Genomic DNA, 16,734 nt, shown 5'->3' with positions numbered 1-16,734 from the left:
CGCCAGCCTCCCAGTGTGGTGCTTCTTGAATATTTAAAGTTTGATGTAGCCTCACTGAAGGTTTAATAAATTTCAGAGCCATATACCTATGACAAGACACACAAAAAAAGGATATAGGAAGTGTTACAAAATACCAAGACTGGATCAGCCTTTTACAGTAACATCTGGGAAGATGTTCTCATCCCAAAGTCATGAGAATTACATTAAAAAGGGGCAACTAATCGGATACCTTGTCTGCCTTCAAGTTCAGAAATTTAACTATCATGTAGATAATGCTTTCGGAGGCAGCTATGATGCTTTTATTTTTTCACCCCCAGACTTCCTCCCATACGCCTTCTCACTTCCATTAGGGGTACATTCTGCAAATGCAACAGAAAGGAACGTGAATATGATATGAGACATAAGTGGGGAAGGGGCAGTTTGAGAAGGATGGCAAAGGAAGGAAAAGTGAAAAGCGGGATCAAAAATCAGGAGACATAATAAAATACAAAATAATCACTACGTGAAAAGCAAATGAGTCAGGGGGAGGGTGGATATGTAAAACCTCATAAAATTGTACACCGCCCCCCCCCCTCCAAAGTGAATTTCACTGTATGTAAATTTAAAAACTACAGGGGGGAAAGGAGGCAGCATAAATAACCGTGAAAGGTAATGTTTGTACTACAATATGGATATACTTAATGCTGAGTTGTATACCTAAAAATGGTTAAGACGTAAATTTGTGTTATGTGGATTTTACCACAGTTAAGAAAATTTTAAATTCAAAACTATAAAAAGTGTAATGTCTGCATAATGGACTTTTATGTAGTTATTAAAAGATTTTCTTCAAAGAATTCGTAGTCAAGTGGGAGGAATGTTTGCTATCTTAGATCAAAACTAATCCAAAGTTGAATTAGTAGTATGCTTTCACATCTGTCAGTAAATCATGCAGAAATACTGGATGATTGGATGCCAAAATATGGAGAGTGTAAATCTTGGTGATGGGATTTGGAAAGATCGATTATCCTCCTTTATACTTCTTGGCATGTTATTAGTGTTCACTTACTCTTTTTGTAATCAATAAAAATAGAATCGTCAGCGTGTGCCATGAATTGGATATTGCTGAAACAGATTGTGAATCATTTCGTATAGGCTCTTATTTAAGCCATACCAGCAAAAAATCAGATCCACTTGGTAAAGATTTCTCTTCTTCTAGGGCTAAATATTTTAAAACAATTGAAATAGTATCAGTTGACTTTTAACACAAGGTGATGAGTGAAGCCTGTGGTTGGCTTTCTTTGCTGCAAATCTGCCATTGAACTGACCAGGAATACCAAAGGTAAAAACACGTAATTGAAAAATTGGGAGAGGTGCCATTAGTGGATCGGATAACTTTAAGGAGTTAATATAAACTATAGACCAGCGAGCTCTGACTGGGGAAAGTTCCTGCCACAGGGAACTCCAAACATCCAAGGAAAAATCTGCTCAGAGAATGAGTGGCAAAGTTCTAGAACCAGTGGCTGGAGGGGAGGATATGGTACGCGGTGATCCTTTCTAGAGGATTCTCAAACCTGTATGTGACTTCAGACCCTACGGTACTGGTTTCCCGACAAAGCCCCCCGGACCCTATTTCGTAGTATCCATTTAGTAAGGCCAGTAGTCGAAATCAGAAGTGGAGGCATCGCCTCAAGCAGATTTCTCACCGAGATCACCGTATTGATTGGAGAAGGAGGTCACGGAATGCACAGCTGACTGAGGTTGCTTCAGTGAGTGAGGGGCATGGTGCCCAAATGCTTCTACCCGTAGTTCCCCTTCTTTTTCACAGAAAAAAAAAAAACCCAGAAGTATGCACACACGTTTATTTCAGTGGTCATATGGATCCCAGAGAAAAAACTGCACATAAGTAATATCATGACATTAATTCAGCTCAAGAATTCACTCTCTTTAAAGTGACACTTTCATGGAACTTTTTTGCCCTCCTGATTTCTGAAAGTTATTTGTTAGAATTTAAACTTTGAATCTCTGAAGTGACACGAACAATAAAAGTTTTATCGGTATCACCTTGTATTTATTGTTCTTCCTTCCTTCCTCCCTCCCCTCCCTCCCTCCCTTCCTCCCTCCCTTCCTTCCTTCTCCGTCCTTCTTTCCTTTCCTTTCCTTTCCTTTCCTTTCCTTTCCTTTCCTTTTCTTTTCTTTTTTTTTCTTTCCTTTCCTTTCCTTTTCTCTTCTTTTCTTTCCTTTTCTTTCCTTTTCTCTTTTTCTCCCTTCCCTTCCCTTCCCTTCCCTTCCCTTCCCTTCCCTTCCCTTCCCTTCCCTTCCCTTCCCTTCCCCTCCCCTCCCTCCCTCCCTCTCTTCCTTCCTTCTCTGTCCTTCTTTTTCTTTTTCTTTTTTCTTTCCTTTCCTTTCCTTTTCTTTTCTCTTCTTTTCTTTCCTTTTCTCTTTTTCTCCCTTCCCTTCCCTTCCCTTCCCTTCCCTTCCCTTCCCTTCCCTTCCCTTCCCTTTTTTCTTTTGTGCTGCTTGCCACTTCTATGAAATCATTTCTTTGTCCCCTTTTTTCCTCTAGGAATTGCGAAGGGCAGAATATTCGATACAAGACGTGCAGCAACCATGTAAGTTCTATAACAAAAATATATAATCCAATAAAATAAGTTCATGTTTTAAGTTAGAATATTATAATGCGTACTATAAAGCTAATGGCTTCTTGGTACCCTTTGTGGAAAATTTAAGTATTTTTTAATTGACAACAGATTTTTGTATATCTCGTGCTTTCCATTTCTACTACCTTTTGAGGCTATTTCAAATGTATAAACTTATTTGGCAAGTATTTAATAATTTCTGAATTTATCGAAACAATACCTAATACCTGTAAAACACCTTCAAAGTTCAAAGTGCTTTTAGGTATGGTATGTCATTGGACCTTCACACTGTCTCTGAGATGTAGGCAGATGAGGTGTGGTTATTTCTTTTTTGCAAATGAGGGGCCTGGGGCTGAGAGAAGTAAAATTATTTTCCAAGGGTCTCAAAGGAAGAGCACAGACTTGAACCGGTCTCTGCTTCCTTTCCCTGCTCCAAACCACCTGTCCCGCCCACTGCAAAATGTGTTAAGAGCGCTCTATAGGTGATGCAAGAAAATCCCACATAGGGATGGGTTTAGAAACCTCACTCTTATTCTACAACGCTGAGCACTTAAAAACAAAATGCAAACATTTTGCTTGACAGATCTGAAAATGCAAAATAGATACCAGAAGGAACCAATCCTATTTCCACTTAAAACATTTCCCTTGTTAGTGATATATACCCAAATCAAAATGAAGGGAAATAAAAGGAAACTATGAGAATATGGAAATCTAAGTGAGATTTAGATTTTCTGTAAGTCCATTTTCCTCCGTTGGTTGTGATTAATTTATTTAAAAAATTTTACTCACTGGGGCTTTGTCCCTGTCTCTCTCTTCTCTGTCCTGGGCCAGTGTGAGACAGAAGTCCTGTCTGAGTGCTTGTCTTCCGCAGACCAAAACTTTTCCTGGGGGAGCAGCCCTGGGCACACAGTGTGAGCGAGACCTTCTGACTGCAGGGCTCAGCCATGTGGCGGTTTTTATCAGTGACCAAGCAGAAGTGTTTTTCTTTCTCTTACAACTGGTTTCAAATTTAAGTGAGAAACATGGGCACTTATTTATTGGGCAAACTCCAATATCACTCAGGCCTTGGGCGGCCAGATTGGTGTCCATTATATCCTCGGAGAAATTTTGGGTGACAAAGCAAATAGATTTCACATGTCCTACGACCAGATAGGGGTCCAAGGAATCGGGACACACACGTGTGCATGATGCTTAATTCAATGAGCTGAGGTCCAGGTTGGGGCACCAAAGGCAGAGAGATTGACCTCGGCACAAAGGTGGGCACGTGGGTGCAAACCCAGTCTAGGATTGTCTCCTATACAAGCATGTGAATTCATTAACAACCTCAGGGTTTTATCTAAGAGGCGGTTAGGTCTACTGCCTTTTGCCTGGGTGCCTATGTTTTTAAATTGTTTTTTGTATTTAGGGGTTTTTTTTGAGAGAGAGAGAGAGAGAGAGAGAGAGAGAGAGAGAGAGAGAGAGAGAATCTTAAGTAGGCTCTACACTAAGCGCAGAGGCCGATGTGGGGCTCAATCCTGCAACCCTGGGATCATGACATGATCTCAAATCAAGTGTTGGGCGCTCAACCAACTGAGCCATCTAGGCGCCCCTAGGAGAATTCATTTTAAATGCCCAGATCAAGGTGTTGCAGTTTGAGATTTCATTCTTGGGTCTCTGCGTGCGTGCGTGTCTTTGTGTGCTCTGTGCTCTCGCGAATTCCAAGAAGGCATCTTCTTCAACACAAGTGTTACGAAGGTCTGGGAGTGTCGGTCATACAATGTGGGCACACAACGTAATCTACTACAGCCTACCACATATCAGGTACAAGGGCTAGGACTTTGGTGCACTCGAGTGAAGATCCCATGCCCCTGAGGCTCCGTGGGACTTGGGGGGTCCCTGTGGTCTCTAACTGAGGGCCCCTCTGGGAGGATCCTGCAGGAACCTTTACCACCTTCTAGGCTGGGGAGAAATACATGTGTAGAAGGTGGTGACCAGCAGAGAGGAGAGCAGTGTCAATGTTGCTCCTTGTCGTTCTCAGCGTTGGAGTCCTTACAGAGATTTCATAAGAATGTGGTGTTAATCTCCACGCCTGCCATTGCAAGCTCAGGAAGGGGGGTTGTGGCAGGTCCTTCATGGCCGTGGGGTGCAGTCGTGCGTGCTCAAGTCCTCCTGCAGACCACAGGGGGTCCGTGCAGCCCCAGCTGCTGGGGATCTCTAAGGAGTCTGTTCCTTCGCAGGAGAGATATACAGTACGTTCCTGGGAATATACATGGAAACGTCACAAGGAGGTCAAGTGCCATAAATGAAGTAACCCCATGAACTCGGGGCACAAAGATAGTCCCATCTTTTCTGGAGTTGCTTCCTGCTTTATTTTTATTTTTTTTATGTTTATTTATTTATTTTGAGAGAGACGGTGAGAGCACCAGTAGGGAAGAGGCAGAGAGAGGGAGAGACGGAATCCCGAGCAGGCTCCGTGCTGTCAGCGCAGATCCCAGTGTGGGGCGCGATCCCATGAACTGTGAGATCGTGACCTGAGCCGAAACCAAGAGTTGGATGCCTGACTGCCCCAACCACTCAGGTGCCCTGCCTCCTGCTTTGTTAATTGGGGTTTAGACTCTCCCTTTTGAAATCGCCACCTCTGTGTTGCGCAGGGTGGTGCAGAGGGCAGGAGGGGGACCAGTCTGTGACCTACCTCCAGGAGAGAGGGAACCGGGCTCCCATCAGTGCACCCCAGCTTCTCGCTGTCATTCAGTGTCCCGGCTGAAGGCCGGCCATGCTGGCACCGCAGCCAGTGGCTTCCCGTGTCCCTGGAGATGGGGCCCGTCACCCCGCTTTTCTGAAGGAAGCTGCCTTTTGTGATTCCATGATGAAGCCCTCTTATGAGGGAGATTTGCCTTGTGGTTCAGAGATGTCCACACCTGTAGCTCTGGGGCCTGAGAGCCTATCCCATCGGGCCGCGAGACCTCCCATTCCCACCAGAGGGACCTCACCATCTCAGTGATCAGGGAAGCCTACTCCATGGGGGATCAGAGGTCACTGCCAGTGAGCCCCAGGGACCTACTGTTCCATCCCATCCCGGAGATGGCTCGTACTTCTGTTCCTCCTTGTCTGAAGCCTCAAACTCTCAGCCTCAGAACCACAGAGTTTGTCATCTATGTGTACAAGCTTTCTAACTGTTAGCAAAAATCACTAATAATGATAATAATAATAATAATAATAATAATAGATCACACTTATTAAGTACTTCCTAAGTGCAGGCATTACTCTAAGTGCCTGACCACGAACAAACCCATGATAGTCCTCATGGCATCTCTACAAAGTAGGTATTATTTTTATATCCATTCATACACAGGGGAGATTTAGGTAACCTGCCCAAGGTCACAGAGCTGAATTAAACCCCAGGCAGTCCACCCCCAGGCTCTGGAGTGCCAGCGTTAAGCACTCTGCTACACCAGCCTGCCTCTTGGAAAGGAGCCTGAAAGGTCTTGAGCTTTGTTAGGGGATGGGATAACACTACGGACGGTGGTTTAAGACATGGCTGCTTTTCCCGACCCACTAACACATGACTGACTGGCAGGGGCACTTGCCAGAACGTTCCCCTTTCAGACACCGTTACAGAAGCTGCAGGAGAGACCTCCTGAAGATTCACAGTCAGCCAGGGACAGAGATCAGGGAACAGCAGAGAAAGGACGAGGAGAAGCAACTGAGGGAAGTCATGGAAATGAAGCCCTCCGTGGCATGAGCTTTCCACTTCAGTGGCCCAGGGGGTCCCCGGCACAGGGGAGGATCTGGCTTGATGCAGACGGACCCCGACAGCCGCGTTCCTGACTTGTGCCCACTTCAGTAGAAGATACCTGAGAACGACAGGCTCCAGGCACTCGAAGATCGAATATCCTTTCGTTATGAAGTGTGGATGCATTCGGCACACACATCAGAGGCCCTAGAAGGAGAGATTCCACTCCCCGTGTACAGGAACAGGAGGCATGGCCAGGAAATGAGGACCACACTGCTCCCCCCTGAAAAATCAGGCTGTGGTTCTGCGGCTCTCCCTGGCTTCGTTCTGTCAGGGAACATGGTGCTTTGGGCTGAGGGCCTGTAGGATTAGGGGAGCATCCCCTAATCCCAGCTACCTGCTGTCTTCATAGATAACCCTCCAGTCGTGATCAGCAAAGACCCTCACAGCCAGGGCCAGGCCCCTGGGGCCTCGGGAGAGAGTTTTCCTTATCAGGCATATCCCAGAGCCAGTGGAGACTGTCCAAAGGAAGTCATATGCGTCAGCAAGGAGTTCTAATACTTGAATTTGACTACTCGTTTTTTATACCAGGGTGTATGGTACCAAAGGCAATGCTGGAAGAGGGCAAAGGGAAAATACCTTCAAAAATGAGTCTATCATAATTGGGTGAGAGTGGTTTTGCAAGCATGAGCGCATTTTTCTGTGAGCGCAGATGGGGAGAAATGGTTAACTCTGCACCGTGGGGTCCCTGGTGGCTTTCTAGACGAGGCAACATTTTTTTGTTATTAAAAATTTTTTTTAACGTTTATTTATTTTTGAGACAGAGAGAGACAGAGCATGAACAGGGGAGGGGCAGAGAGAGAGGGAGACACAGAATCGGAAGCAGGCTCCAGGCTCTGAGCCATCAGCCCAGAGCCCAACGCGGGGCTCGAACTCACGGACCGCGAGATCGTGACCTGAGCTGAAGTCGGACGCTTAACCGACTGAGCCACCCAGGTGCCCCTAGAAGAGGCAACATTTGATGTGACCCTCGAGAGACTCTTCATACCATGGGTCCTATGGATGGCTAATTTCTGGCGGTTTCCCCTTAGAGGTGTTCTTTGCTTTCTATTGTCGCGGCTCCTACCCCCGTCCATCGGCCATCACACCGGCCCTCCTAAAATGCCGTGTTTTCTGTGCCAGTCCCCTCCGTGAATCCTTATTGCTTTTAATTCCCCTCACTTGCTTTCAGGGACCTCCGGAAGCTGGTTAGACTTTTCCGTATGGAGCTTGTCACTTCTACCCTCACTGGACAAGTCCAGTTCCCTGTCTCTCATAGCCACTAAATGTATTTCTCTCTACATAGTCTCTCATAGCCACTAAATGTATTTCTGCTGTTTCTCTGTCGCTTTTGTAGTTTCCTGCGTGTTGTCCCGTTGACATCATGCCGTCCCTTAAATCTCATCTGAAATATCGTTTTTCCATGACGCGTCATTTGCTAACTGTGGCTTTTTATAATGGTCACTCGCAGTAATTTATTTCCGGGCTGGAAATTTTGGCATCGGTTATATAACAGGATCCCCAAATTTACCTCCTAGTACAGCTAGTACAGCTTGGATATGAAGACAAAATAAAATTTTAAAATTTGCTTACAACAGAAATCGCATTTCCCCTAAGTCCCTACTCACTGGTTATCTGGGAAGAATTACCTAAATATATAATCCAAATTAAAGCTTGGTTCAGTCCTATTATATAAATCATCCCCTAGGTAATGGTCTATCTCTTTTGCATAAAAATGCTGTGTGTCTTAGGTAATCTCCCTGTCTTGGCATTTCTCCCTCAGTTGCCCATGAGAATGGTTTATGTATTTTCATAGCTTTAGGAGGGAGAAGAAATCTCTGTCTTTAGGATGGTCCTTGAATGGGTGCTAGTTGTTACCTGTTTTGTCCTCCTTCCTCTCCTTCTTCCTCTTCTCCTCCTAATCTCTGTCCTCCACCTCCTTCTCCTTTTCTGTGCTTTTCAGTCTGGCTGCCTACTCCTGTTTGAGTCCAGTCTTCCCAATGTAGGATCTCTTCTTTACTTATTCCACTCAGTCAAGTTTTCATTTAACACTTGCATGTGGATGCTACACCTCCAAGATTACAAGCTCTCTAAATGACAACGGTGGGTTATTGTTTTATGTTGTCCATGGTATGTAACGTATGCAAAACCCATAAAGCATACTTAATAAACGTGTTGTCTTAACTGATAGGGAGAAATGCTTCTTAGGGAAATCCCTAAGAATGTTTAGCATTCAAGCTTCCTGAAGGTCAGCTAAACTACTAAAGACACAAGAATCCCTACATTGTCTTGCACCAGGGCAGGGAACCCAGCTGAAGCCGACCAGACAGGCTTACTGTGGACACTGGAAGAATGCCGAGTAAAAGGAAGCATTTAATGTAAATCATCAATGTCTCCCAAGATTACCAGAAAGTGGTATCATATAATGGAATGCTTGTTACGTTGGGAATCAGTCTCGGCCGTGTCATATTCTAGCTGTGTGTCTTTGGACTAGTGACCGAAGACTTCTTAGATCACAGTTGTCTCCATTTCTGAAATGAAGGAAGTGATAATTCTGACCCACCTCCGTCAAAGGGTGGTGGTAAAGAAAGAATGTGAGTGATGATCCCTGATAAACTAGAGAGCGCGATGCAGGTACAAGGGTGTCTTTCTTCATCAGGATCGTCATTTGCCAGGAACGGAGGCCACTCTAATTAGCTCAAGAAAAATGGGATTCACTGGATGGATGTGCGGATATTTACTGGAATTTGGGTATCAGCACACCTTGAGGGCCTGGCCCCAGGAATCAGACAGTGAGAAACCCAGGTCATGTACTCCTGGTGAAATACCTGGTTTGTCAGCCTTCCTTCCTTCTTTCGTGTCTGGTGCATTCTTCTTTGCTGTGGGAACTGGCTGGCTTCACTTCAGCAGGCATCTCATGAAAGAGACGGCTAGCCCCGCCCCACAGCCATGGGAGTCCTCAGCTCTGGCTCTTCTGTTGCCATCCCAAATTCCTGGCCTGGACCAGGTGTTTGCCTCCGATAATCAGCTGTGGCCAAGGAGGCTGGGTCCCTTGTCCGAACCTGGTCACCCTTTCAGCGAGGACTAACTGTAGGCTGGCATCTTAGGCTGTCTGTTAATTAAGCCTTGTTAATTTTGGGAAACTTCATTGGTTTATGGTGTCGAAGGCAGTCAGGAGTCAGACAGCAAGAAATTTCAGTCCCTAAAGCATGCTTGCCACACCAGTGAGCCTAATGCAAGGGAAATCGTTTTCACTCTGCTCTCTTACATCCTTTGGCATGGGTTTCAAAGAGTCAGATACAGAGAAGACTGGCCATGGTTAGGGAGAAGGGAGGCCATATAATTTTATCAACTGATTATCTTCCCTGGAGCCAGCTAGAAAACACATTTCAAGAGAGAAAGGTCAACCGCGTCCAGTCTTCAGTTTGACTCTTCCATCCGTGTGACCTGTGTTTAGGTTTAATCTTGCTGAAACAGGAAAAATGTGGATACCCTACATCCCAGGATTTTGGAATGATTCACAGCAAACTAATACAACTAAGCCCAGGGGAAGTTTATTTATTATATTTTATTTATTCCCTACCTACTTCCAAAAAGGATTTGAAGCAGATTATGAAGGCCAAAGGCATAAATACCGTAAGACACAAAAGTCAAGTAGTAAAAAGGGGAGAAATGAAAGAAGTCATATTTTAAGATCCTGCCTGATAATTTATTAATAACTGTTTGTAGAAAAAATAAAGTTAGGTTTCTACCTTATACCGTCCATCAAAGGAAATTCCAGACGTAACAAAGAGTTAAATATGATTGCTAAACTAGAAAGGAACCAGAAACGTGCATTTCAGTATCTATCTGTTCTTAGGCGGGGGGGTGGGAAGCATTTCTGAACTCATGAATGAGGGAAGAAGATGTAGAGGGAAATATTAATAGAACTGACTACATGAAACATAGAGTTTCTTGACTTATAAAGCACCAAAACCAAAATCAAATGGGAAAAATATTTCCAGTATAAAATGATGGAGTTGATAACCTCATTAGGAAAGTTGATAGTTTTGTCTGTTAAAAATAATAAAAAGGCAAACATCCCACTAGACAAATGAAGGCGAGAAAACGAGAAATGTTTGAAGAATGGATACAAAAGGCAAATAAACGTGAAAGCTATCAGACCTAAATAATGAGAGGAAATGCAAATTCAAGCAATGAAATGCTATTGAACACGGACGATTGGAAAATGTTTAGAAAATGACAATATCCAAGCTGAGAAGAGAGACAGAGAAAAAGGGAATTTATGGATCCTGGTGATAATAAGGAGGGAAATTCCTGGAGGGCAATTTGGCCATATTTTGAAAAGCTCATGAAACACACCCTTTTTCTCAGAAATTTTATTTCCAGAAGTTGGTTTCTGGGGAATCATCAAGGATTTGTGTAAAGATTTAGATACAAGAAACTTTGTTATTTATGTTTTTTTTTTTCCATTAAAACTATTTGTCAAAAGTTTTTATAAGGGCCATTGATTACTTTTGTAACAAGAAAAAAATATATAAAATAATGCCTTTCTGTGTCTGTTCTTTTTTAATTGGGAAATTAGTATAGGATTAGTTAATTCCCATCAATTGGGAAGTTTATGCTCAGCTTTGAAGATTAAAGTAACATTTTTTCAGCCAGCATCTGGCTTTGGAAATAGCAGATGGGAGGGATTAGTAATTAAGTAAAAAGTTTTCTGAGTCATCAAGCCTTGCCCAGACACTTTTTACTATTATTATGAGAGCTCCCCAGAGCATTTACTTAGAATTTCCTTGCTGTTGTTGTAGACAGAAATTGAAAAGCCTGTGTTTATCTTTCCATCGTAGATCCATTTGAAGGCAGGCACCAGGTTCTAGAGAAGAGCAGTGACTGCCCACCCCTTGCCTCCTTCCCCCCAAAAGGGAAGAAAGGCACATGAATTAAACGACAATCACAACAAGCAGAAACAAAGAAACAAACACAAATTCTCACAAAACACAAGGCTTTGGGGGCCAGTTAAAGTAAGGGCCAAGTAATCCTTCATGCTGAAATGGTTCTTGAGGGCACGGATGATAATTAATGTTCCCTATAAAGACCTTGAGTCACCTGGAAGAATTAAAAGCGTTACGCGTCCCTTGTTTCAAGAAGAAGATGACCGTGTAACGCGTTTAAAAACTTATACCCGAGGTGGTTAAAACAGAGCAAAATTTGGCATTTAAATATGATGGGCTTTAATTATTTGGGGGAAAAAATACCTGGTTGGAAGAGTGATCAGAATAAATATTGTCTTCATTATCACGGAGCTCCTAGTAGAACTCCACGGCTATAGATTCGGTCTTGAGTTTGAAAGGACAATGGAAGAAATGACGGGACTCCAAGGTGAGAGGCACATGGTGGGATCTGGGCTCGTGAGACTTCTTGGAAACTTGTTCAGCCCCCTGTTGGCTTATCTCCCTGACTGATGTGCACGTGGCCTTTCTTCTCTGCTTCCAGGACTGCCCTCCTGATGCAGAAGACTTCAGAGCCCAGCAGTGCTCCGCCTACAATGACGTCCAGTATCAGGGGCGTTATTATGAATGGCTTCCACGATACAACGATCCTGCTGCCCCCTGCGCACTCAAGTGTCACGCACGGGGACAGAACTTGGTAGTGGAGCTGGCACCCAAGGTACTGGATGGAACTCGCTGCAACACGGACTCTCTGGACATGTGTATCAGCGGTATTTGCCAGGTAAGCCACACCTGCTGCCAGGAGGGGCCACGCCCACTCTCAAGACGGAGACTTGTTTTCTTTACTTTTGTTCATGCAGGTGGAATAGTGTCTTTGGTAATTTTCACGCAAAAAATATTTTAGAGAGGATTACTTGCCTTTAAATTATGTGGTACTTATTGAAAAGAGTGTAGACCTTGTCCACGTAGAATCAAAAGATTGCAATATATGACATCTTACAACTCCTCTAGGTCAGTGGTTTCTCCAACTAGAAAATGCCTCAGAATCACCCTGAAGAACTTGTTAAAACACAGGGTGCTGGGCCCCTGCCCAGAGTTTCTGAGCCAGTAGTTCTGGGCTGGAGCCTGATAATTTGCATTTCTAATAAGTTCACAGGGAGATGCTGATGATGCTGGTCCAGGGATCCCATGTTGAGAACCTTTACCTTGGAAGGGTAACCTCGGTAGGTTCTTAGAGCCTTTTAACTCATTGTTTTCTCAAAGTTAATTTATTGTCAGGGCACCTGGATGGCTCAGTCGGTTGAGCGTCCGACTTCAGCTCAGGTCATGATCTCACGGTCTGTGAGTTCGAGCCCCACGTCGGGCTCTGTGCTGACAGCTCAGAGCCTGGAGCCTGCTTCCCATTTTGTGTCTCCCTCTCTCTCTGCCCCTCCCCCGCTCATGCTCTGTCTCTCTCTCTCTGTCAAAAATAGATAAACATTAAAAAATTTTTTTTAAGTTAATTTATTGCCTTGGGTCTTTGGGAGCGTGATTTATCTCCTGCAAATTTAGCATGAATGCATTCCAGCAGGTTTTTCAGAGTAGAGTTTGCAAAGCTGTGATGCATGGAACTGACACCTATCCCCTCCTCGGCTTCCAGGCTGTTCCCTTAATCTCTGGAAAAATATTTTAAAATAATGCACGTGTAGTATTCCATCTACCCTATTATGTTGGTAACAAAAACAGTATTAATAACAGCAAATGAGCAGCCTAACCACCCACCAAGTGTAGACACTACCAGCCCTCTCAGACATCACAGAGACCACCCATGATCTTGCCATTCAAAGTAGCTTCTCTTTCCTCCATCCGCTTATCTAGAAACTGGCCTCCGCAAAATTTGGAGTCGTTCCTGATTCTCCTCTTCCAACACACGCGTCTCACCCGTTGTCATTCTGCCTTCAATGTCTTGTTTTGAATCTGCCATCACTGCCTGCATGACTTCTTTCTTAGTCTAAGCCTCTGTCACCTCTGACCTCAGCCATCACCGGCCTTCTCTCCTGATCTCCCAGCTTCTACCACAGTCCCCCTCAGGTCCATTATCCACACAGCAGCCCAAGTGATTGCTTTGAAAGGTAAGACAGAGTTTCATTTTAAGAACTTGCCACTCACCGACTGAAATCCCTCAATGACTTATCATTGCATTGATGTTGAAATCCATGATCCTGGCTTGCCTTTTTGTTAGGGAGAACATTTATTTTCACGAGAGATGTTGGCCTGCGGTTTTCTTCTAACATCTTTGTCTGGTTTTGGCATTCATGGTAACGCTATCCACATAGGATGAGTTAAAAAATACTCTCTCTTCTTCTGTTTTCTGGAAGAGATTGTAGAGATTTGGTATAATTTCTTTCTTAAATTCTTGGTGGAATTCACCAATAAACCCATCTGTGCCTGGTGCTTTTTGCTTTAGAAGGCTATTAATTATCGCTTAAATATCTTTGATAGATAGAGACTCATTCAGATTGTCTTTTTCTCCTTGTGTGAGTTTTGGCTGATTGTGTCTTTCAAGGAATTGGTCCGTGTTATCTAGGTTAACAAACTTGTAGGCAAAGAATTGTTTATAATATTTCTTTTAATTTTTTTCAAGTTTAGTTTTTTATTCTGAGAGAGAAACAGAGAGAGCAAGTGGGGGAGGGGCAGAGAAAGGGGGAGACAGAATCCCAAGCAGGCTCTGTACTGTCAGCACAAAGCCCCATGCGGGACTCGAACTCACAAACTGTGAGATCATGACCTGAGCTGAAATCAAGACTGGGATGCTTAACTGACTGAGCCACCCAAGCACCCCTCTTTATTATCTTTTCAATATCCATGAGATCTGTAGTGATGTCCCCTCTTACATTTCTTCCAAGAGTAATTTGTATCTTCTCTTTTTTCTTAGTTAGCCTTGTTAGAGATTTATGAATTTATTGATCTTTTTAAAAACCAACTTTTGGCTTCATTGATTTTCTTTATTGATTTCCTGTTTTCAATTTCACTGATTTCTGCCCCTAGTCTTTGTTATTCCTCTTCTTATGATTATTTTGGATTTAATTTGTTCTTCATCTAATTGCCTAAGGTGGAAGCTTAGATGACTGATTATAGATTTTTCTTTTTTTCTTATATATGCATGAAATGCTATAAATTTCCCTGTAAGCACTGCTTTTACTGCATCCCACATATTTTGGTAAATATTAATTTCATTTTCCTCAAAATATCTTAAAATTTCTCTTGATGTCTCCTTTGACTCATGTTGTTTAGAAGTAAGTTGTTTAATATCCAAGTATTTTGGAATTTTCCAGCTGTATTTCTGATAATTGATTTCTAGTTTAATTCCAATGTGGTCTGAGAGTAGATGGTGTATGATTCCATTTTTTTTTTTTTTTTTTTTTTAAGATTTGTTAAGGTGTGTTTTATGTTCCAGAATGTGGTCTGTCTTGGTGAATGTTCCATGTGAACTTAAGAAGAAAGTATATCTTGTAGTTCTTAGAAATAGTCAAGAGATGGGGCGCCTGGGTGGCTCAGTCGGTTGAGCGGCCGACTTCGGCTCAGGTCATGATCTCACGATCCGTGAGTTCGAGCCCCTCGTCGGGCTCTGTGCTGACAGCTCAGAGCCTGGAGCCTGTTTCAGATTCTGTGTCTCCCTCTCTCTGCCCCTCCCCCGTTCATGCTCTGTCTCCCTCTGTCTCAAAAATAAATAAATGTTAAAAAAAAAAATTAAAAAAAAAAAGAAAAAAAAAAAGAAATAGTCAAGAGATATCAATTATATCCAGTTCTTTTGATGATGCTGTTGAGTTCAACTGTGTTTTTACTGATTTCTCCCTGCTGGATCTGTGCATTTCGAATAGAGGGGTGTTGAATTCTCCTTACTCTAGTAGTGGATTCATCTATTTTTCCTTGCCGTTCTATCAGTTTTGCCTCATTTTTTTTTTTTTTGACATTCTCTTGTTAGGCACGTACACATTAAGGATTGTTAATGTCTTATTGGAGTATTGATCCCTTTATCATTACATGAATGCCCCTCTTAAACCTGATAACTTCCCTTGCTCTGAAGTCTGCTCTGTCTGAAATTAATATTCTTTTTCCTGTTTTATTTTGTTTAATGTTAGAATGCCCTATCATTTGCCATCCTTTTACTTTTAATTTATTTATGTCTTCAAAAGAGGGTTCTTGTAGACATTGGATAATTGGATCTTGTTTTTTTGATCCACTCTGACAGTCTTTGCTTTTAATTGGTACATTTAGATCCGTGATGTTTAAAGTGATTATTAATATGGTTGGATTAATATATACCATGTTTGTTCCTGTTTTCTATTTGTTACTCCTGTTCTGTATTTCTATTTTTCCTCCACTGTTTTTCTTTTAAATTTTTGTTTTTGTTTTAAATTTTATTTTAGAGAGAGTTTTTGTTTTAAATTTTATTTTAGAGAGAGTGTGTGTGTGAGTGGGGGAGACAGGCAGAGGGAGACAGAGAATCCGACGTGGGGCTCAGTCTCACGACTGTGAGATCATGACCTGAGCCAAAATCAAGAGTCAGACGCTCATCTGACCGAAACACCCAGGAACCCCATGCGTTTTGCAGTTTTAAATGAGCATTTTATGATTGAATTTTCTTTCCTTATTTGATACATCAGTTATAATTCTTTTTTTAGTAGTTACCCTATAGATTGTAGTATACATTTACAACTAATCCAAATTTACTTTCGAATAACACTTGACTTCTTCACTATAACCAAAAAATTCTGATTCCTCCCTGCATCCCTTTTATCACTGCTGTCATTCATTGCATTTGTCATTATGCATTATCACTAATGCATAAACATACATACACACACACACACACACACACACACACACACACATATAAGCATACACAATTGAGCGCATTGTTGCTGTTACCATTTTGATAAACCGTCATCTTTTAGACCTATTAAGAATGAGAAAAACTAATGTTTTTATTTTACTTGCATTTATGCATTCTCTGATGCACTTCCTTTCTTTATATAGATCCAATATTCTGACCTATATCATTTTTATACTCTGAAGATCTAGGTCTGCCAGCAAAAAAAATTCCCTCAGTTTTTGTTTGCCCGAGGAAGTCTTTATTTCTCTTTCACTTTTAAAGGATAATTTCCTAGGGTCCAGAATTCCAGGTGGGTGTTTTTATTCTCTCAGCACTTGAAGTCTGTCCCTGCACTGTCTTCGTGCTCGCATGTTTTCTAAGGGTAAGTCAGATGTAGTTCTTATCTTTGCTCCTCTGTAGGTAAGGTGTTTTATTCCCTCTGGCTTCTTTCGAGACTTTTTCTTTATCTTTGATTTTTTTTTTTTGCAATTTGAATACGCTATGCCTATGTGTAGTCTTCTTTTGGCAGTTGTCTTTCTGGGTGTGCTTTGAGCCTCCCGGAAC

At 42.6% G+C, this 16,734-nt stretch overlaps 1 protein-coding gene across 3 annotated transcripts in view; it reads left to right on the top strand.

Annotated features, from left to right (window-relative positions):
* ADAMTSL3 (ADAMTS like 3) overlaps nucleotides 1-16,734 on the top strand; it is a 350,523-nt gene that overhangs the window by 132,635 nt on the left and 201,154 nt on the right. For all 3 annotated transcript variants that reach the window (XM_053888620.1, XM_053888619.1, XM_053888621.1), the window contains 2 exons: nucleotides 2,543-2,588; nucleotides 11,860-12,096. In XM_053888620.1, coding sequence (XP_053744595.1) covers nucleotides 2,543-2,588; nucleotides 11,860-12,096 — 283 coding nt within the window. Of the gene's footprint in view, nucleotides 1-2,542; nucleotides 2,589-11,859; nucleotides 12,097-16,734 lie in introns of those variants that run through there.

The sequence above is a fragment of the Panthera pardus genome, unplaced genomic scaffold (genome assembly GCF_024362965.1).
Source record: "Panthera pardus isolate Hobbes unplaced genomic scaffold, ASM2436296v1 HiC_scaffold_23, whole genome shotgun sequence".
Taxonomy (NCBI): Eukaryota; Metazoa; Chordata; class Mammalia; order Carnivora; family Felidae; genus Panthera; species Panthera pardus.
This window is presented reverse-complemented; position numbering and strand designations above follow the sequence as displayed.